Source organism: Lates calcarifer, linkage group LG5 (genome assembly GCF_001640805.2).
Source record: "Lates calcarifer isolate ASB-BC8 linkage group LG5, TLL_Latcal_v3, whole genome shotgun sequence".
Lineage (NCBI taxonomy): Eukaryota > Metazoa > Chordata > Actinopteri > Centropomidae > Lates > Lates calcarifer.
The window spans coordinates 19,512,170-19,535,159 of NC_066837.1; the positions used below are offsets into that span (position 1 = coordinate 19,512,170).

Genomic DNA, 22,990 nt, shown 5'->3' on the forward strand with positions numbered 1-22,990 from the left:
AAAACAAAGCCACAGGGAAAGCCAATTCAAATGGGCAGAAACACAGGAGAAGAATGTGAGGAAATAAGATAAAAAGGCAGAGACTGCCAAAAAGACTTCCCATCAGAATCAGCATTAACACTCATTATGTTGTGCCTTTCTACTGCTGCTCTTATTTTTTTCCTTTTTTTTTTTTTTTTTTTTTTTTTGAAGCAGATACACATCCATTTTTTAAAAACTGAGTCACTATAGCAATTGAAAGTTGTATGTTGTGATAGAACAATACAAATTTGTACAGAAAAGTGTCATTTTGGCAGCTGGAAACTCTACCTAGTTCATAACTAAGCTGTGTTCAGAGCCTACATTCATTATGTAGCATGTCCAGTATCACACTATGTCAGAGTATGACTAAATTTTTGCCATTAAGTCAAGAAAAAGAATAGAAAATAATGTAACACGTGATGACAAGAGGTATTGACAGAGTGGTAGCGTTTGTTATTGTTAATGTGTTCATTTATACCACTTGGAAAATGCACCTGACTTAGTGGGGATTTTGTGTAAAATGCAGTCTTGAAGTATAAAACCTAAACTATGCTGTTTCCAGGGGGCCACATAAATGTGTTCATGGAATAGAAAGTAAAAAGCTGAAAAGTTTCCCCACTTTGCGTGTATTTTCAACAACCGTATAAAACATATAAATGGTTTGCTGCAAAGAAGCTCACCACCCTAACATCTGCAGAAAAAGGTTTGTATTTGGTTTGAGCCATGAACTAATCTAAACTGTTATCATCAACATCACATGAACGCACTGCATCCCGCCTCCCGCCCCACACCTGAAGAGAGGTGGAGTGGGGAGTTGGGTACCCCACGTGCCTCGCGCCACGCGGTTAGTACTGCCTTGGATAGTATAGTGGTGCGCGAGCTACTCAGCCGCGGATTCCGTCCGCCACACACAGCCTTTATCGCGCGCCAAACCCGAGACAACACGGACTGACTGAACGAGGAGAGAAAAGAGAGGAGAGAGAATAGAGGAAGAGGGAAAACAGTGTTTTCCTCGACGAGTCTTCTTCGCGAAGGTAATAGACGCGGTTATTTTATTCATCTTTTTAAAACTCTGTTTTTCTTAGGTGCGTATTGTGAAGATAAACGTCACGGACGATCTTTAGTGGAGGAGAAAGAACTGCTTTGTTTGTTGGTGATTGTTAATCATGCCTCGGATGTTTTGTTTTGTGTCGGTTGGACTGAGCCTTGTTACAATACTTAGATTGTAAAATAGACACATTTCCTTTCTGTCATTATCAGAATGTGAGCTTTTACTAACCTACATAAAGTCACTTCACCCTCATTTCAATGTGAAGAGTGGAGTTCGTTGTAGGGGAAATCGCACATTATATGCTGCAGTTCGTTTTTATCAAAACTTAACGAATGCCAGCGGGGACACAAATTCAAGCTTTGGTTGACTTTTCAAGATTTGTATTTACTTGTACCCCCCGTGCGTTCACCACAGTCGTGCGAGGCTGAACTCGATTCTGTAGTTATGACACTTAATAACGGTGTCTAACTGTATGGAGTATGCTATTCGAGGTGTAATGCGCTGCAGACTGAAGTAAGAAAATGTGAAAAGGAACAAAATGGAGCTGCTGAAAATGTGTGCAACTAAATAACCTGTAATGCAAAAACCTACAGTCGCAGATACGGAAAATAACAAAACAAACAAGTCTAGGTTTACTTTGTATATAACAGCACCAGTAAAGAAGACGTGGACAAACGGGGTTTAGATGAGTTAGGCTGCACTGATTTCTTGTTTAACAACGCGCCGAATGGACTAAGTTTATTACTGACTGACTGTTAAGCATGGGAACGTCTGTGACTGGTTCAGCACCATGGACAGAGATTTGAGCTCGAGCCAAGGATTAAACGTTAGGAAAATCAAACAGCTGGCTCTGATCACACCACAGAGGATGTCGATGGAGCCAACAAATAGACTCTGGCTACATAATAAACTGATTTACCTGACCACTGAGCAGATTCACAATGATATATATTACAGTTCATAGTTTTAAATTATCTGACAACTGCTGACAAAATAACAGGTGGGGGGACATGCAGTCACCTACATTTATTGGCTTGTTCAAAATCGTAAATTGCTGCTTTTCATGGAAGTTTACTCATTTTGGAAGCTGCATGAATTGTAATCTTATCAGTGGCGGAAAAGTGATATCACATTTTTTCATGTACTGCAACACCATAGTAATTTACAAAAAGTAATCTGAAAAAGTAAACAAAACTGGAAAAGGTTTGCAGCAATAGGCAGCCCACAGGCCTACTTGGCTGACATCCATTCCTCAGTGTGCCAGCCAGACAAATACTGTTGGAGCACAAATTTAGACAGGGATGGTGTGGGCTGCAGGGGGATTATTCTTCTGCAATTGCAGAAGAGAAATGGTTTCCAGTCACCGTCCAATACAGGCTGCATTCTGGCTCCTTACACTGTCTCCAGATGAGAAGCTACTTGTTGCAGTGAGACAGATCTTGATACAATAAGTTGTCCATGTTATCTGGACATGACAGTGTAGTAGCTAGCCATTAGTCATGTATACTGTTGGTTCCCTTAATGTAAAAGCATGTTTATCCAAATACTTTTCAAAGAAACTTTAAAGGGTTTAAATGGGTTCAGCAGGGTTTAGTCAGTCGATTGTTTTTGACTCATACCATCATTAAAATGCTGAAGGCGTTGCTTTCAGCTCTATGCAGAATCTTACTCATGTTGTCAGAAGCTCAACTACTGACTTTAACCCCTCGCTAGCAGTCAGTGATTTGTTTTTATAGTTTCCTGATGTGTGTGTTCATGCAGCTTTGTGGGCCAGTCATAAAAGGCAGATTTTCAAAGATTCAAGGATTCAGAGATTGTGTTACAAATGGCTTTACAGCCCATCTATGTTCCCTGTCATTAAAATCATAACAGTCTTCTTCAGTTTCTCCTCCACCTCCACCTCTGATTGTTAACTCAGCAACATCACTGTTAACAGTTTACATATTTGTTACTGCTGCCAGAGGGAAAACAGGTCACCATTAATAGAAATGTCTGATACAAAATTCATATTGAGAAACATGGACATGCTCAATGTCCTTAATGTGCATTGGACAGTTGTATTATTGTACACTATGCATATGAGCTATAGGTCAGTTGGTGTTATGGCTACAGCCAGGTATGATAAAAAGCTTGTTTTGTCAAATCAGTTGTTTTTTTATTTTAGAAATACTTTAAATTCTAGTTTCTGTTTAGGTTTATGTCATGCTGCAAGGAGGATATGTATGTAGAACATGAGAAAAGACTAAGGAATATCCTGATGGGATGTGTCCTCAGAAAGTAAACACAGTGCTCTCTGGTGATTGGTATTGTACTGTGGCTTTACACAGACACTGGTAGTCATTGTTAAAGTCCTACAAAAACATCACACAGTTTCTTCTGGATGTGGACAAATGATGTCGCTGTAGAATAACGTATATAACTATTAGAACATATACATATAAAAAATGGCATCTACTCTCTCCAACAAATTGCATTTATTCCGTGTGCGTGTTTACTGCATGCTGTAATCTGCTTTTTTTCCCCCCTCTCTTAGATGATGTAGGTGCCTCTGTGTCATTATCCTGTTTTCCTCTGTATCCGCACTCTGGCATGTAAAACGCACTACCAGATAGGAAGCCTTGTTTTGGGACTCGCTCATCAGTTCATTCATGCTTGACTAATTCGGAGGCCTCTCTGTATAGTGTTGCCTGGCGACAGGGCCAAGTCAAGCACTTATAAATGGGAGATTTGTTCTCACAACAAACATGGGAAAATGGATGTTAGTGCTATTGCTGTGGGTCACTGTTTTTTGTACCAGAGTCAGTGGAGTGTCAGCCCTTTTAGAGATCACTACTGTGCCATTCACTTGGGGTTTATTAGATTAAATAGACCTGTCTGTCATCTTTGTTACACATATGTCTAGATAAAGTGAAGGAGTTAGAATAATTGTCCCTGATGCACACTAAGTTTTGGTAAAGCAAATGGGTCTTTGAAGGGTCTTTAGCAGTGCAGCTATGTAGCTGAAAGCCTCTCTTTAGCCTTTTGCAGTTAATCTTTGCTATTACTTATTCATGATCATCACAGGATATTAAATGCAGATAACAAACTGACTGACAAGCTACCCGTACACTTTCAGGTCATGATACTGTATGAAGGAGCACACAGGGGATGACAGCTCAAAGCCAAAACCATTTGCTAAAAGACATAAGGGAACTGCCTTTGGAACAGCATGAAAGGCTTGGGCTATATCCAGAGCTGCCCCATCCAATTAAGATGATCTGACATTACCGAAGAGAGATGTACAGCGTTTTGCAGGCTGCTCATGAGTCTTGAGGGTGAGTGAAGAGAAGACAGAGAACACCTCCTACATGAGGTCAATTGGTTCAGCTGTTTACATGAAAATGTGTGGCAGCATTGAGTAATTCTGTAACCTGAACTCCCTGATTTTAATGTGGGCAGGAGGTGAGAATATGACACAAAAATGTCCACTTCACTCTCTGTCTTGACAGCTTGCACCACCGCCACCTCACTCTGCGGTTCGCCAGATGATGCATTGTAAGTTGTCTGGCCTACAGCAGGGATTTGGCTTGAACTACTGTGTGTATTTTCTCATTTTTGGTAGGCATGCCCTCAGGGGGAGGGCTAAGGCATCTCCAAAATTAGACCACTGAGGAATCATTCTAGCTTGTTAGCTCACCCCTGGAAGCCAACATAGCTTGAAGACAATGGCTTAGAGTATCAGTTTAAAAAAACACAAAAGCAAACCAACAAACAAAACAAAACAATGATTACTATCCATAATTTGGAAGACTAATTTAGAATAAGGAATATAGTGACTGCTAACTAATCAGATAATGTAACTCAAGATGCTATTAACCATATAAACATAATAAAGGAGGATCAGTCTGACATACTTTTCCTAACTATACAAAATAACTTATTGTTCAGTTGTTACATATTTTAATAGCACATGTAATGTTATGTTTGCGTAACAGGATTTTAGGTTTGTGTAGGCTTAAGAAAAATATGTCTTTGTCATAACTATCTTCCTTAGAGTAAGTAACCGTATATAGGGTGGAATGGCAAAAAGACAGTGATACTTTTTTTCATTAACATGATTAATGCATGAAATAGTTTCTTTAAAGAAACATTTGGTTTCCTGATGGATGCTCACTGTTGCTTCAGAAATAATGATTGTCTCTGTCATTTTACTCTAGTTACTTGAGGACATTTTGGACCATCAAAATACAGAAGAATATGGCATTCTTTGTAATACTGCTCTGACCTGTTACATACTCCCTATATAATACTCATGATGCAGAGAAGACAACATAGAGTGGCTGTAGACATGTTGTGGCTCAGTGAATGTATGGTGATGCTTCATATGCATATGTGTGGTTTGTTCATCTGGTGGATGGTGATACAACTGCCACTTCGTGGTCTTATGTGGGTCTGAGAGAGAACGCATGATCTGTGTATGTATTTGTGCACTCACAAAGTAGGCTTGTGTCATGTTTTCCCTTTATTACATCCGTTGAAACTGTACAAGCAGATTCTCAGCAAGCCGATGATGGGGGCTGCCAGCCTCACCCAGCTTGATGACATATCTCCTCTCCCGTGCATTGGACTGCTATTGTCCCGAGGCTTCTCCAGTCAGCCCCTGCAACGTCAACCAACAGCAACTAATTCCCACAGTGTTAGTTGCCTGTCCACATCAGAGGCAACAGAGGGACTGCACTCACAGCCACGCTCTTACAGCCAAAGTAACTGGGTCAATAAGCATGCCAAGAGAGATCCATGCTGGGACACTGACAAACCCTCGACAAAGACGTACAAATACATAAATTTAGATTAGGGTGTCAGTTGTTTTGCAGTGACTCTCAGTGCTTTTACCACAGTCATGGGCCATATTCCGCTAATTTAGCTCAAATACAATTCTAAAACTCCACAGTGCACCTCATCTAGAAATCCTCATGTCAGACAAAGGCGAGGTATAAATTTCACAACTCATCATCATGTCTACTCAAATAAATACACATTTGTGATATTTTCATATTTGCAGGTTTCCATTAGTGAAAAAGAGAGACAGTCACTAAATTCAGAATTGTATTTAGCATTGCTGTGTACAATATTAATTATATTCTAGCAGCCTTTATATTTCGTAATCTTTTGTTGTGGCTGCTGTTGCCAGAAAGATTGGCGATGGCTTGCCCCGGAGGTATGTGTTTCAACATCGTACTTACAACAGTTACTCTTCTCCTTGCCTTAATTGTGTTTGGAAAATGTGGTATTTTTGGCAGTGAGCTCTTTAAATTAAGGTTGACAGGAGGTTAGTAACATGTAAACAAAGTAGACAGAAGAGGAATGCCCTACTTTTGGTGGTGACGTGCCCTTTACTCTAGCAGCGGTATGCATCTGCCGCACTTGGTGCCAGCATGGCCTCTGGACCCCTAGTGGCACTGTTCGGTATCTCATAAATGGTCAAAAATGTAAACATCTCTTTGTTACTTTTAGCTAAATCCTTTTGAATTCAGTCAAAAGCTGTAGTTTTTGTTTTTACACAAGAGAAACACCTTTTATAGTGACAGTAACAACTGCAAAGCCTCTGTTGAATTTATCATCAGATTTAGGCAGGAGTGGCAGATTCAAACAGGAAACGCTGATGTTTATGCAGACGAGGGAGTGTTTTGTGTATCCCCTTGCAGGCAGGGAGGGACAACAAGGCTTTTTGTTGGCCTCAGTGGCTTTGAACATTTAATGAGAAACATTTCTCAATAAAAAATAAAAGCCTTTTTCGCAACTGAAATTGGTCACCATTTATAATTCTTTAGATACCAGAACAATGACTGGAAGTATTAGTATTCATGAAGGACTGAATGATGATGATGTGTGTGTGTGTGTTTGTGTGTGTTTTGTGTCTGCCTTTGTGGAGTATAAAAGCTCATTTTTACTGTTGGTAATATCAGTTTCCACTCCATGCTGATCCCTGTCTTATTACCAAGCAAAGCAAGACGAGGCGAGCCCAGTGTAACCAGAAATTCAAACCTGCTGGAAATTAAAACCTTTGACTCGCAACTTTCTTGGTTGCAGCCTCACTGCTAACAGATTGCCGATGAGAGTTCTTCTGAAGTTAAAAGCTAGAGTTAATCAGAGGTCATTTTTTAGTCGATGGTCACCAGCTGTATCATCTTTTGTCCAATTAACATTTCAACTTCCTATAACATTAATGATTGTTCAGTTCTATTTGGGTATCCACATAATGCATGCCAGTGAGCCAGTGCACACAATTATAGGTCCCTGGATATGGGACCCATAATTGGGACACAGCAATTATTAACATGATTAATTACAAATTCCTTCCTACAAAGAACTGGGAAACACTAGAACATAAATCCTAAAGTCTGTCGAACATGTTTCAGAAAAACTATCCCCAACACATGATTAAAAGATACTGCATATTGCTACATTAACAATTCACCACTGAAATAAATAGGACCTGGGTCAATTGTATAGCATGGCCATAAACTACTTATTTCCAGAGCACTGGAAATAAAAAGTTGTACCAATGCTGAAAACAATCTGTGGCTATAAAACAGAATTTCCATCTTTTAGAAAATAAAGAGTTTGTCCATAAAATATGTCTCTTCATATTTAGTGTAAAGCTGTTGTTGCTGTGGTGCAGGTCTGTCAGTGGTGGGACAGTATAGTGACTTAATCCATAGCATCACCAGCTCAGTAACTTTCTTGGGACTTTGTTTTTGTATGAGGCAGTTTTGAGGTCTATTTAAATGTTTGGCTTCTGTTTGGTCACTCATCACTTCTCTGTCTAATTTTAGTTGGAGTCCTTTGAAAATCAGGTGTTGTTTATTCATATGCTTAGTTGTGAGTATTGCCCATTATACTTCACTTGATTTAGTGCTGTGAGCCATGGACTAATCAGTACACTGCTACAGTATACATTCGACAAGGTGTTCTAACTAGCAAGTGTGCTCTCACGTATTTAACTGGCCCATTCAGTGGTCTCATTGTGCTAATGTTACTCTGTCAACAGCCTAATGGAAGTGGTGAGGCATTTTTTGGATGCACTGTTGTTGGCATGGGGGAAACATTCTGCTAACCTCAAAGTGGAAGTTTAAGTTTCATCCACACTGCAATAAATATCTCCAGCTCTTTTGCTAAGCAGTTTGCTTGTGTTGCTGACAATAAAAAGCAACAAAATATAATATCCAAATTTGGACTTCTGAGCTTGGTCAACACCCAATTAAGCAAAGCTAAGCTACCCTAGGGAAAACGTCTCAGTAGGTCCTTATAGTATCCTATTCATCAGTCAGTCTGTCTTGACCCCTCTTGCTCGTGATCATTGTGGCTACTTAAAGCATCTTCATCCTGTCTATTTTTATATAGGTGCTTGAAAGGTACATTCAGCATAATAGCTCCTTTATTTCTCATTCTGTAATGATATTTGTGGCAGCCTACATAGATGCAATCAAGACTTGTGCTGTAGGACTAAAAAACAGCCCTCTGGTCGAGTGCAGTAACACAAAAAGGCCTGTTGAGTGGAGAGCACGAATCTGCAAGTTGTAGCTTGATGCTAAATGACTAAATAGAGCCCTCACATGGACATTGTAAATGAATGGCTGCTGATTGCACCACGGTTAAGAATAGCTGAGGTTTAATGACAGTCCCTTCTCATTAATGTTGGGCCTTTGTGCTTTAGTGAACTCTGATTGCTTATGCATGCATCCCAACTGCCTCCAATCACCATCACTTTTTCTGGAACAACCTACTGAACCGAGGTTCATAGTTCAAAAGTAGGCCCAGTCTCAAAAGACAGGAAAAGACACTTACAGTATTTGTAGCAAAAATAGTCAAGACTGGAGTTTGTCTTCTTTTTTACGCCACTGTTTTCTTTGAAATTTTAATAGCCACAGTTTAAACAAGTATAAAAAATATTTGTGACAGTAATCATAAATCTTTCCTATCCCAGGATCAAGGCAATTGATAAACATATATCTTAGAAATGTCATCTCACATTAGAAGATGTAGGAGGTCAAATATGCCTTGGTCTATTATTTTCAGGTCATCTAAATAAGACGAGTAAAAATAACTCCAAGCATGTATGCTTGCACATGTGTGTAGAGGTGAGAACATGCAAGATAAACTAATTCATATATTGTCATGTAAAGCAAGCAAGCATTCTTTTTTACTTAAAGGGGACAATACAAATATACACTTTTACATGCTAGGAAGAGACATAGACAAAAACAGAACTGACAAAACAGACTGCATGCATGTGTATAGCATGCAAATCTTATTTTTAGTTTGTGCTGCATTGGCAACAATAGTCTTCTAGGATTTATTACTCCTTGTATCTGTGAAGTGGGGCAAATGGCTTTACACCCATTAGAGGGATGAGGTTGGACCATATTATTATACCTGATCTGACACAGGAAGAGCTCCAGTATATATATACTGAATTTGTTGTTTTATGTAATTGTTTTTATAATGTATATATGTGTGTGTAACCTATGCGATATAGATATATTTGATACAGGAATATAAATATTTTTAGTGTTACTGTCTGCATGCAACAGTTAGTTAGTGGCATTAGTTGCCACATCTTAGATTTAGATTTATTTAAGACTGTGAGCTCCACACCTCATCCCCTCTACATCTGACTGCTCTGTGTGTTGAGTGCACTAGTTGTGCACTGCAAGCTGGCAGATGTGTGGAGATCTCCCTACTCTGTTCCACTGAGGCTTTACATCCAGTTATGATACAAGAAGTTGATCCACAGAGAGAGAGAGAGAGAGAGAGAAAGAAACCTGCCACAAATCTTATAAAAAAGTTCCAAATCCTTTCACATATTCACTCCATCTTTCCAGTCTCCCAGTGGGTGCTCGATGTGGCGGCACACTGAGAACTCATTATGTAAAATCAATTCCTTTCAACACGTATCCCATGCCAAGCTCCCCAGCGCTCCAGCTTCCGGCAAATATGGGCACCAGCTACCGTATGAATAGATCCATCGTTTTTGTGTGACGAGTGCACACATTCATATGCTGACACATACTGCACACCATCTGCAATGTTGCCTTTGCATCACTTGACGGAACACAGAGGAAGTGGATTTATATCAGATAATAGAAGTTGTTTGTGATTATAACGGAAAATGTAGCAAAACAAATTTTTGCTACATTTTGGTTTTAAAGCTCTTTTGGCTGGAGGCATTGTGAGGGCAGTCAAATGAAAAACTTTATGTAATGTTTTTTTTTTTTTTTCCCCAAACATGCCCCACTAAGCCTTTGGCCCTGAACAATGTAGTTATTTAAATTCTAATGGGAGATTTGGAAGAGAGAGAATCTTCCCAGATTTCTTTCTCAGCTGAGAGGATGAGTCCTGCTATTTGCTATATTTCCCATTTATCACTTTCCATTCATTTCCAGCTCATCTCCATTGTCAGTAATGAACTTGAATGAAGATAAAACAATCCTCAGAACTTTACCCAGATTTTCCCACCACCCAGCGACCCACACACTCACCTTCTTAGTGATGAAATTGGTGAAGATGTTTCATTTTTTTCTCTCTCTCCCAGCTCCCCTTTCTGCCGGCGGCGCCCCCCCCCCTGCTGTCGAGGCTGTGGTATGAGCCTATGTGGCAGGAAGGCGCTGACGTTGCTGAGCAGCGTGTTCGCTGTTTGCGGCCTGGGCCTGTTGGGGATCGCTGTGAGCACCGACTACTGGCTCTACCTGGAGGAGGGCGTCATCCTTCCCCTCAACCAGAGCACCGAGATACGCATGTCCCTCCACTCTGGCCTCTGGAGGGTTTGCTTCCTGGCTGGTGAGTTAGCATGAAGCCTGAAACATACATGACATAAAGCAAAATTATGTTTTACTCTAGTCAAAATTTCCATTTTAGAAGAGAGTGAGATTAAGCTTTTTGACCAACTGGTGGAGACTTACTCATCCATCATCTGTGGCTCAACTGTCTAGTCAACCCCACAGGTGTAGTGATATGGCAAAAAGTCATATTTAAGATGAACTGTATTAGATTTCTCTTTGGTATCAAGGCCCAGGTTCATGAGGGTTCGTGGGTAATTTGAACAGAGTGGAGCAGTTTTCACGTTATTCGTTAAAACATTATGCAAAGAACATGCTGTACTTTTACAGCCATGGTCCTTTCTGTTTGACTTTGCTGGTAATAATAATGGCTGCATCGTGCAGGGAACAATGCTCACAGCATTGTTTGAGTGTGCTCACTCCTGCACAAAGTTTTGGTGAATCTGGGCCTCAATGTCTTCTTTTCATGTAGTGTCTATTGAATATGCATAGTTATCTGTGTTTATTCCCTCTTTATGTCCTCCTCTTTAACCAGTAGACCTCTGCAAGTATAGAAGACTCGTCTTTGCTTATTGTTTGAAAACTTGGGCATGAATTTCTTTAACTTTGCCTTCACCTCTGTGCAGCAGTAGAACGAGTACCTCTCCTTTTTGTATGTGATCTTCAAACTGTACTTCAACTCTCCGCTGCACCCTTGAACGTGTTGAGTATTTTTGTTCCAGTTGATAGATGGCTTTGACTTCTCTCCTCCCAAGTTACCCAGTGGCTGATTTACGTTGTGTGGCACCAGGGGCACTTTGGATTAATACAGAGAACCCTTAGCTCTGTGGCTGCTTTCTATTTTTTCCTTCTCTCTGACCTGCACCCTTGTTTTCCCCACTGTAGCACTTTACATGAAATACACAGATTACATAAAGTTGCAAAAGCTTATGTATTTCCAAAGTGCATGCTCAAGCACCTTTTACCTATCAAAACATTGTTCCTCCCCAGCTCCAGCATTACAAAGGCATGCTCGAGGGTCTTGGTTGGAAAAGAGACACTAACTGTTAAGTTTTATTCTTTTCTTAGAGACACAACTCTCCAGACAAGTGTTGTCCCAGAGTAAACCAGGTATCAACTTTTGTTCTTATCCTCTTTCTCCCTCTGGCAATGGCAACAGTTAACTGTTTTACTGTATTATGCTCTTAATCTTGTCTTAATGTTGAAGTGAAAATCCATCATCTATCTGCTGTCATTTATTGTACTTGATGATACTACAGGACTTTAAGCACATTTCTAACTTGAAAACCTGGGAAAAGTTTTTATTCTGCAAAAAATTATCCTTTAAAATGATTCTGCTTATTGTTGACCTGCTCTGCCCTGTTTCAGGGTTAATTGTTCAGTTGTGGTAAATATGTAGGCATTCAAGTTGTGATTCGGTAACAAATGTTAGGGTCATTGCTATAAATGGACTAATGGTCCAGTGTGTTTTAGAAGCAATTGAGTGGCCTTATTGCCCATTTAACAGTTCTAGTGCATAGTGTTTGACCCAGAAACAATTACCCTGCACTATAACAGAATGTTGTTACGCCAGAGAATGTGGACGAGGTTATGTGGTGTTTTAGTGGGTATTGACGTCATTTGACTTCATCGGGTGTTCATGAGTTCATGTAGAGGATGTTTACATACAGAGCCAGCACTAACAATCTGTCATTGCTGTAAAACGTGTTAAATATAGGGCACTACACTACACATATAATACAGACTAGATGTATGAGTAGCAATGGTATAAAATAAATTAGCTTTTTTAAATGTTATTTTTCATTTTAATAGCATGATTTACCATTTTTGGAATGTGCATCTTGTTTGTAATGTAATGTAAAAGGACATAAACTGCCCTTAATACAATCACCATCTAAGCCTTGCGGTGGCTGCTAGACAGCACCATTAAAATTGCTTTCCTTACAAATCTGAAATAGAAGTGGAGTCCTTTGAGACTGACTGAAAATGAGCCATTATGTCTGCTAGGTAAAAGCATAATCAAAATTTTCAGTAATAGTTATTATCTTCCTCTTTTGAAATTACATTTGAATGGACTGAGAATCACTGTTGCCACTCTTGTACAGAAAAAATTAAAATAAAAACAACATGTAGCTTTACAGTCGTGCTACAGACTTCTACATCTTTGTAGTGATGTTTTAATAACTCACAGGAGGGAAACCTCAGAGAATCACCATAGATGTCTTCTCTTACACTACATAATGGTTCACTTTTAAATGTGAGGATGTTTTTCATTCAGTGGAATTAGATGCTGATTTTATGCAAAAAAGTTACAACTCTCTTACACATGAATCCCTGAATCTTCTTGTCTTGCCTGTTTTATTTTTACTCTTTCAGTCCTCATTAAACAACTGTAGTTATGATGCGTTCAGAGCATCTCTTGATCTTCTCCCCTCTTGCACACAAAGTTACATTACATTACAAAGTTACAGGCATACAAATGCTGGATAGAGTAGTCATTGTCACAGGAATGGCATTAAATGCAACAGTGCATTAACAACATGGTCCGGTCTGCAGCTACATCAGTCAGGCTATCATAGTTAATTAACTTGTACACAGAATATATAGATATTACACATACAGTGTGTAATGTCAGGTTTGGGATTAGGGACTCAGGAGTGAGGACCTCATTGCAGACACAGACCAGGCTTTGAACAGTTCAAAGATTTATTCAGAACCAAAAAACAAAAAACTTACTGGAACCAAGAAAATATACAGCACTGAACACAGGAGCACCACACACCAACGTAACACAATATTCCCAACAACTAAACAGAGGAGAGACATGACTATATATTCACAAGGGAACTAATTGCAAATGGAACACAGGTACTACTGAAAAGGAAGAGGAGGGAAACAGAACAAAGATGGGAAGTAAAGCACCAAGACACACCAGGGGAGTACTACAAAATAAAACAGGAAGTAACAAGGACACCAGAGATCAGAGTCACTAAGAGGGCAGATCCTTACGTGTAATCTCACCAAGAACCAGGCAGGAGCATGATCACCTGATCACGCAAACCCTAAAACAATTCATCAGAACTGAATTATTGTATTTCCTCAATGTAATAAGAATAGCAAGACTAATCGAGGACTACAAAATGCACTTCAGGTCTTCTACAACAGGCAAAATCCATGAAAACAGAGTTGTGTTCATTTTACTTTTCATATTCTCCATGAATAGCCTCCCCAGGCGCAGCCAACAGTGGGTTAGCTCTTCATCATGATGCACTGTAATCAGTGTATCATTAAAACGTTTAGTGGTAACATTCAATGTTTAATGTAAACACTTTGATTTTGGACCTGACTTGACCAAAAGCCTCAGGATTCATTGTTCTAGTATGCATCATCCAGCACATAATAGACATTATGAGAGCTGTAATAACATATGCTGAAAGACAAAATGTCACCTAATCCAACACCTCATAGTGCGTGGGGTTAATGAACTGATACTGTTACATCAGAGTGTGTATTTGTGTGTCAGTGTGTTTTGGTCCCAGAATTTTTACTGTATGTGACAAAGCGATAAAGGGAAAGGTGCTAAAGTCTAATGCTGGGTGTTCCTAAGCTGATGGTAGACACTGTGTATTATATCATACAAGCTGTTGAGTTCACACTCTCTTGCGACTTGCTGTGAGGTTGTTTTTAAGTAGAATTCAGCAGCTTCACAGATGAAATAAAGCTGAAATTGTTTCACCGCCATCACAAAAAGTTGACTAATCTCAGCACAAACAAATAACAAATAAACAAATCCTACCTAGTTACTGATAACTTGACATTTGTGGTGTACAGTTATCATTTTTGGCCGTGATAGGTATTGTCATCATGCAGACGCTACAAGGTGTCTACAGTATGTATTCTGTTAGCATATTGTACATGCTTCTGCTGCTTTGACTTTTCTTTATTACTGTGGGCTACTTAACAGGTTAATCAGTTCTATAGAGCTGCACCGTGTGTCCACTCCAGATTTATGTGAAATGTTATTGATTATCCTTTTTTCTCTCTCCTTTGTTCCAGGGGAGGAGAAAGGGCGGTGTTTTACCATAGAGTACGTGATGCCCACTAATGTCCAGATGACCTCTGAGTCCACTGTTAGCGTCCTCAGTAAGTAACTGTTCACACACTAAACAAGTTTGGGTAAAACCTCCAGGAATTCAGGAATAAGCTGTTAACTAGACAGTTAAAACAACACAAAATGAAAAAAATGCAGGCGTTCATCACTAGCTACACATGTCATGGTCTTTTTTTTTTTTTTTTTTTTTTTTGGACTGATATTATTTGATGTAGCACAGTTAATGTCATATGTACATTCTCTGAACTTTGATACATTAATCTGGAAGTCAGCCAGCTAGTTTTAGTGCAACAGATTAATTGTTTTATCTCCTGCATCACAATAATGGGTGGATACCGTGTGGAGGAAACCGGGACAGGGAACCCAGTTTTCACGCACTAACAGGAAAAAAAAAAGACCCCTGCTCAAGAATGGGAATCTAGCCTAGTCATTGTCACTGCGATAGTGACTTCTACTGGTTGGTTTGGCACCTGCACAGTGGGAAGAGGGGGGATAGCCTGGGCCTCCAAGGCATTACCCTCCCAGTGAACCTCATTGCTGGAAGATGGATGAAGTGTCTGAGGTGGTGTGTCAGCAGCCCTTCCCTCGCCAAGGGTAGGGTTAGTGTTGACAGTGCATAGTTAATCCTTTTTTGAATCTGTTAAGTCTAAAATCAGACCATACATGACCTCGGTTTGACCCAATTTCATGTAATGTGACTTGAGTCCACACCTCTGCACTACACCGTCATCTCCCTGTCATCATATCTGGTTTATGCTATTCCCTATCTCAATTCCCAAGGCCAGTCCACTCAAGATAAGAGCTGGATATGTTTGAAAAATTTAAGGGTACCATTTTCATTTTGTAGACACCCCCCTGCAGGGTGAACATGCATGGATACACTTATGTTATAGTAGTGAGCAGACAAGCAGGCAGGACTACAGAGAGTGATGCTGTCAAGACTGACACTTCAGATATTATATCCCTTGAGTCTGAAGCTGCGGTCTGTAACTTTACCACAACAAAGATCTAATCTTGACTCTAGTTCCATGTACTAGCTTATTCCAGAGCTTTCAATCACATCATCTTCCTCAGCTGATGGAGTTTGCTCAGTTGGTATCAAGTGACTTAAGTATGGAACCTTGGGATAAGAACTGGTCGTACATGGGGGGAAGATTGTAACCCTTGTTGTTTCTGTTAAAAAATTGGCTTTGGTGAGTGCAGCCATGATAAAAAAAAAATACCCCAGAGGTAAACTACATAATCAGCTAGTGTCTCACTACTCTCTTTAAAGGGTGTTAATTTTCTAACTGAAAGGTCAAGGGAAATTTTATTCAAAAGATGAATCCAACCCACTATTTCTTTTGAGCATAAAAGAACTGTATTACAGAAGAAAGGGAGAGAAGAGAAAAGAGAGGGAGACAGAAAAATTAAAGTGAAGATGTGACAGAAACTTGAATGTGATCGAGGTGCAATGAGTGAAGGAGTGTACATGTGAGAAAGGAACAAGAAGACTCCCTGAAGTGAGGAAAATAGAGGCAGACTTCATGTAGGCAGTGATAATAAGAGTAAATTGGCTCCTTTCTAAAAACGTGATGAAAGTTCAAATGCAGAAAATAATAATGCTGATAGTGTTTGTAGTCCAGTGGTCATGCCATAAATTAAAGTATACTTGCAGGCAGACAGGGGAAATTAAGTTAATATACTGTATGCATTAGTTATAACTCTGAATTATAGATGGAGGGATGCAGAAATAGTAGCTCAAATGCAGACAGCATGGAAAGTTAATACAGGACCTGTCAGATTGTGTCAGGTCACATGGCTTTGATGTATTGATATATGATGGCAGATTTCCTCTGTCTTATCATGCAACTTCATCATTAGAACTGACACTGAAGCAGCAACTTATTTCTGACCATGGCTGCACCTACCTACTAGATCTTCTGTCATCATTTAATTTCACAATTTAAACTCTTCCTTAATTTCCCCATGTTCCAGACTCAATATGAACCGGGAAAGACTCACTTTTACTTTGTTTTCTCACCCTAAGGAGACTTTAGAAGCTGTTGGATATCTGCAATAGATTGTAACAGGCAAGTTTACTACACAATCCAAGCTTTACCCAACTAAACCAGTTCAATTAAGGTTATGGCCTTAGACATCTGGTCCACTTAGCTGGAGGGGTGACTTTTTGTGTAATGGAGAAAACAATGGGGGTCTGGAAACAAGTACCACAGACTCCCATTACTTCTGGGAGGTACTGTACCATTTGCTCACAGTAGGGAGGTCCAGTTCGGTCTTAATATAAATGAGGAACCATGACCTAAACCTATGAAATGCCAACTCCATGAGGAATAAGACCAGCCTCAGTAGAAAACCTCATGCTGCTACTCTAAGAGGAAAAACCTCCATTAAAAGTTTGAGAAAGACACAGATGTAAATGCAGAAAAACAACAAAAAAAGAGAAAGTTTACGAGTATGGGTTTCTCATTCAGTCCCACTCAAACTGACCAGTTCCTATCTTCCATCATTTCTCATTTCAGAGATGATCCGTTCTGCCACACCTTTCCCCCTGGTCAGCCTTTTCTTCATGTTCATCGGTTTTGTACTCAGTAACATCGGCCACATCCGACCACATCGCACCATCCTGGCCTTTGTTTCTGGAATCTTCTTCATCCTGTCAGGTACTAGATTTGGCTTTTACTCACAATATATCCAAATGGATAAATTAAACACAAACGTGATATGTACATGTCAAATGTATTGTTATTGTTGTATGCACAGTTTAATTTCTGGCAACAAGAGTGATGCCAATCATATATACCAATATATTTTTGTAATCTACCTCTCTACCCACAGTCATTAGAACTCTGTCTATCTGTCTCCCACAGGCCTGTCTCTGGTTGTTGGTCTCGTCTTGTACATCTCCAACATCAATGATGAAATGTTGAACAGGACCAAAACTAATGAGGCCTATTTCAGTTACAAGTACGGCTGGTCATTCGCCTTTGCTGCCATCTCCTTCCTGCTCACCGAGGTAACTTCAGCTACGGCAAAGTTGGATAATGTAATATAGTATCTCACATTTCACAAGCATGGATCAAACAAATCCTTTAAACTATGCAGACCACCATTTTTGCCATGTTATATCTACTATCTGTTGTGTTCTTGATGTACATAGCATTTTAGATTTTAAGCATTCAGCTGGTGTTCGCATTGATGCTCAAATTAGTAGCCGAAGACACTAGTCTCTCCTATCCTAAAATCACCCGTCTGTGAACAAAAAGGGCAGAAAATAAGCGTGTCAAAAATTGGGTGTCTTTTAGCGTCCTCATTTTGACAAATCCTGTTCTTCAGATATGAACAGCTGTAATGCATTGTGCTGGGAGAAATAGTCCCCATTAAACACGATAATTTGGAGTTAATAAGCTGTGATTCATGTGTTTATCCAGTTTCTTTTGTGCTTAATGGATTCTGCCTTTCAACAGAGCAGTGAAGGGCTGCAAGTCTCTTTTGATGCTGTCAGTCATTCATAATAATCTGACATCTCGCTGACAGGAAATGTAGAATATGCATTTTTCTGTGTAATTCCTTTTCTGTGAAATTCTGACTTGTGTGTACTAATGTTGGCTATGATCTCATTTAAAGAACAGGAACAAAGAACAAAAAAAATCCACTCACATACACACAGGCACACTTGCATTAACATATTTAACTAAGCTATGATTCATGTATAGTCAGTCAGATTAATTTCTTGACTTGAATCTTATTTTACACTTGTACATGAGTGATAATAAGGGACACTGGCTAATAATGCTAACCATTAAAATTCTATTCACTGTTTTTAGGCTCAACAGAAATGCTGCAAATTCTACAAAAAAAGTACAAAAAAAACTTTGTGTCCCTTTGCCTCTATTCCTCCCAGACGGCAGGTGTCATGTCGGTGTATCTGTTCATGAAGCGATACACAGCAGAGGAAATGTATCGGCCCCATCAGGGCTTCTACCGGCCTCGCCTCAGCAACTGCTCCGATTACTCCGGCCAGTTCCTCCACCCAGACGCCTGGGCCGGGCGGGGCCGCAGCCCCTCCTCCATCTCCTCTGAGGCGTCCCTCCAGATGAACTCCTCCAACTACCCTGCCCTCCTCAAGTGTCCAGAGTATGAACAAATGTCCTCCTCACCTTGCTGAGGCAGAGGATGAGTGGTTGTGTTAGCACCATAGGCATCACTTTGATCTGCCTGGATTTTGGCATAAAATTGTCCAATAATTTGATATTATCCAGCTTGAATCACTACAAGTCCCTTGTTCAAATGTTCTGACTATGACCTGATTCTCTCTACCCTCCCTACTGCTGATTTTTTTTAGTTACACCTTTTGGTTCTGTGGGGAGTAAAACTTAAGTTAAAGGTTAGCCAGTTCACTTTATTCTCAGCTAACCTGTCTCATTCCAGGGAGAGCTGTTAGAAGATGAAAGAGGAAAGAGTTTGACAAGATTGTACTTTTATCTGCTTTTCCTCTCTAGCTTTTTAGTGATGGGTGACTGGCAACCCGCTGAACTGATCGAGGTAGGGTGAGGTCATCTAAGAGGAGTAACTTGTGTAGCTTCAGCCTGCAGTGAGCAAGTCCACCCTCTGCCTGTAGTACTGCCACAATCCTGATAGCTATCTGACAGGATTACACACTGCACATCTGCAGACATGGAGAGTTTAGAATAGGAATTAGAACTGAATAGGCAACTATGTGCAATGGAGTCTGCACATTTTTAAAACCAAACACTATAGTAGGTTCTTTTAGCCAGAAAGCAAAAGATAATCAGTGAAACCACCTTGGTGTAGAGGACACTTTATAAATCCTAGAAGTCGTTCTGGACAGAATGTTTCTTCAGTTTGATCATAAGATCATTGCTCAAACTGTGCAGACCTCTGATTTATAAAGGTTAAAATTAAATTGTTAAAGCTCCTTTTGTCTACAAATTGCATATGTGCAGCATATGAGCTGTTTGAGCTCACATCCTCAGTTATCACTATTCAAATGCAGCACGCTGCACTTTGTTCAGAACATGATTTGCTGTTGTAACATACAGTAGGCATTCTCATGCACATCACAGTTTCAGATGTGTTCATGTGTAATCAGGAGCTAAAGCTCTGCTTGAATTTTCAATGTTCAAGTGTAGAGCTTGTGATACACATGATGAATGTGAATTTACCACTCAAATAGATCATTTTAATTGACATGAAATTTTATAAACAAATAAGTGTTTGACTGGGGTTGACTTGGGGTTGCTGGGAGAGTTGGGTTTATAACAGATGGTATTTAACCTTTCACGTGAACCTCACTTTTTTTCTCAACTGTCAGCAGTTTAAGTATTGACGCCAAAAGAAAGGTTTGTATTATAGGCTGCTAGTCCAGATATGTGACATACATTCTATTAAATCTGAATATGCTAATGGTTATATAAACTTTTGAGTGTATTATTGTATAATCTTGTAAAGGAAACAGACAAAACAAAAATAATGCTTTATCTGCTCCCATAACCTGTCATTAATAACAACAGAGGACTGTTTTACATCAGTGTTTCAAACAGTACAGATGTAAACAAAGCTTATATGTTTACGGAGAATCTATGATTCCTGTGTGCAGTGGTCCTCTTAGTTGGTTATGTAATTAAATACAAACCAAACCAATTTTTTTTAAAAAGAAAACAAGCAGTATAGGGACAGCATTGCTTGTGCTTATTGGAATCATAAGTTTAAATAAGAAGAAAAGGCCAAAGGGAAGAAGATGGAGTTTTTAAGGGTTGTAATTTTGATGGGGAATGTGAATGAGTCAGGTTATATGAAAGATTATTTTGATACGGAGCCATTGTGAATGTAAGATGTACTAAGGAAAACACAAATGAGAATAAAATACCTCTCCTACAGAGATATATTTACCCAAATTATAGATGGATATTTTTGTAATTTCCCCTTCCCCTTATAATGATAATATAATATTCGTAAATGTTTGACCCACAAATATACTGCAATCCCTAGTGTGCCAAGGAAAAAGTTGTATCTGGGTTAAGTGGCAAAGTATTGAATATATACATTTCATGCAGCGTTAAGTGTGAGTAAACATATGACAGCAAAACATTTTGTCTTGTGCAATAATTTTATGTTAGTTTGATATATTACTAAAATTATAATTACTGTCAGTATTTAATGTTGCATGGTGTGAATTCCACATATTATTAATGGCATGCAACATTTCATCACTGGGTCATGGTATTCCACCTGCAGAACGTGTAAACAAAACATAGACTCATTAGAAAACTAATAAACACAAACTGTGCCAAGCTTAACTCACTCTCTTAAGCACTGTTCTGATATATAGACCAGTTACATTTTGTTTATTTTAAACATTGTAAATATGAACTCATCATCAGTGTGTATATAGACTCATTTTTGTATAGATGGCAGTATATGTAAAAAATGGTCGTTCTGTAGGGTAGATTGATCTGCAGTATATGTGACAGCTGCTTCGCCTCCTGCATCACATTGAGAATGTGAGCTTTTGCATAATGTTATACTTAAATAAATGTAAAGTATTCAGATGGTGTCATTGTCAGACATGAAATGTCAATATCTGTGTATTTTTACAGAGTCATTTTCATGATGTTAAATGTGCAATGGAATATGTATACTCAAAGAAATAAAGTTTGATGGGATTTGATAAACAATATGCCTGTTTTTCTGATAACTACTTATGTGTCTGAAATGTCTGTGTTATACAGTAGGCTATTCATATTTGTAGTGCATGTGTCACAGTGAATTACATTTATCACTCAGTACCTCAAAAAATAAGACCCAGTCTTTGGCCAGATATTTATATTTACCACTTTATCATGGTAGAAATGAAAATTATTATTTGTGTCACAGTTAGAAAGACATTTAGTGACTGTTACAAAACCCAAAATATAAGAGTCACATGATAGAAGAGACAAAATGGCTTTACATAGTAGTTGTATAAATATGGGTTATGTGCGGGTTCCTGTTTATCAGGACCATAAGACAGCAAAGGCTCGTCATTGCTACTGGGGCGGTGAAAACATTGCTGTGATATATGTTACAGTGAAAACAGTTCTAGTCATAAAAGAAAAGTATTTATGTTAAAGTTATGATTAATTTGCATCACAATGTCGCCCTCTATTGAGACAGAGTAGAAATGCATATCAATGAGATCTTGTAGGTGTTGACTGAAACAACAAATACCAACTATTGATTATATTCTCTTTTTTTTTTCTTGAGCTTGGTTTGAGTTTATGGATTAAGATATTCTAAGGCTACACTCTGAGCACTAGAAAACTACTTATTACAAAGAGTGAAATAGTGAATTCTCCTATGGATTGTCAAGCCACATTAGTACTGTACACCCCTCAAACAGTGACAGTCAGATCTGCCACAGAGAATTAGACACGGTGCCAGTGTGAACCCAGTGCTGCTCCAACTGTGAGAGCTGGCTCTCATCCATCTGGGTGAATGAGATGTAATGGGGCTATCAGCAGGATGGAAAAAGCTAATCTGCATCATGTACCAATGTGTCCACAAAGCGAATGAGCAGTTTCATGTATTGACCTGATGAGCTGGCACGTTCCCAACTGATTATCCACCAACATCGAAAGCACATGTTGCAAATTTCACTGTTGGTGGGAATTGCACATTTTGTGTTACACTCTTTAATTTAAACTCTTAACAGTTTATTTCCTACTGAATTAGAAGGAGAAAATAACTTGATTTATTGTCTTAGTAGACACATTCTTCACTACTACTACTTCCTCTGAAACTGTCACCAATAGGAGGTAGCCCAGTGCCTTTTGACAACAGCTCCATCTAGTGTAATTTCTGTGAAGTACACAGCTTTTTATAAGTCCTGAGTTTAGAGTGATAAAGAGAAAGCACCGGCCACCCAAACTGTACATCTGAAAAGAGACATAGAGCCCTGTATGGGGGAGACTAACTGACTTAACACAA

At 39.2% G+C, this 22,990-nt stretch overlaps 1 protein-coding gene across 1 annotated transcript; it reads left to right on the forward strand.

Moving 5' to 3' along the window:
- The first annotated feature begins 856 nt into the window (after positions 1-856).
- cacng5a (calcium channel, voltage-dependent, gamma subunit 5a) lies at positions 857-21,699 on the forward strand. The gene is made up of 6 exons (XM_018664898.2): positions 857-1,055; positions 10,647-10,891; positions 14,947-15,033; positions 17,524-17,664; positions 17,872-18,017; positions 18,906-21,699. Exons 2-6 carry the CDS (start codon positions 10,696-10,698, stop codon positions 19,167-19,169), a joined length of 834 nt encoding a protein of 277 aa, XP_018520414.1. The 5' UTR covers positions 857-1,055; positions 10,647-10,695; the 3' UTR covers positions 19,170-21,699.
- Positions 21,700-22,990: the final 1,291 nt, after the last annotated feature.

Excerpts from the sequence above, each read along its gene's own strand:
- cacng5a (XM_018664898.2), top strand. The coding sequence starts at position 10,696 with ATGAGCCTATGTGGCAGGAAGGCGCTGACGTTGCTGAGCAGCGTGTTC. Across the intron at positions 10,892-14,946 it reads GAGGGTTTGCTTCCTGGCTG|GGGAGGAGAAAGGGCGGTGT; the intron begins GTGAGTTAGCAT and ends CCTTTGTTCCAG. Across the intron at positions 18,018-18,905 it reads TCTCCTTCCTGCTCACCGAG|ACGGCAGGTGTCATGTCGGT; the intron begins GTAACTTCAGCT and ends TATTCCTCCCAG.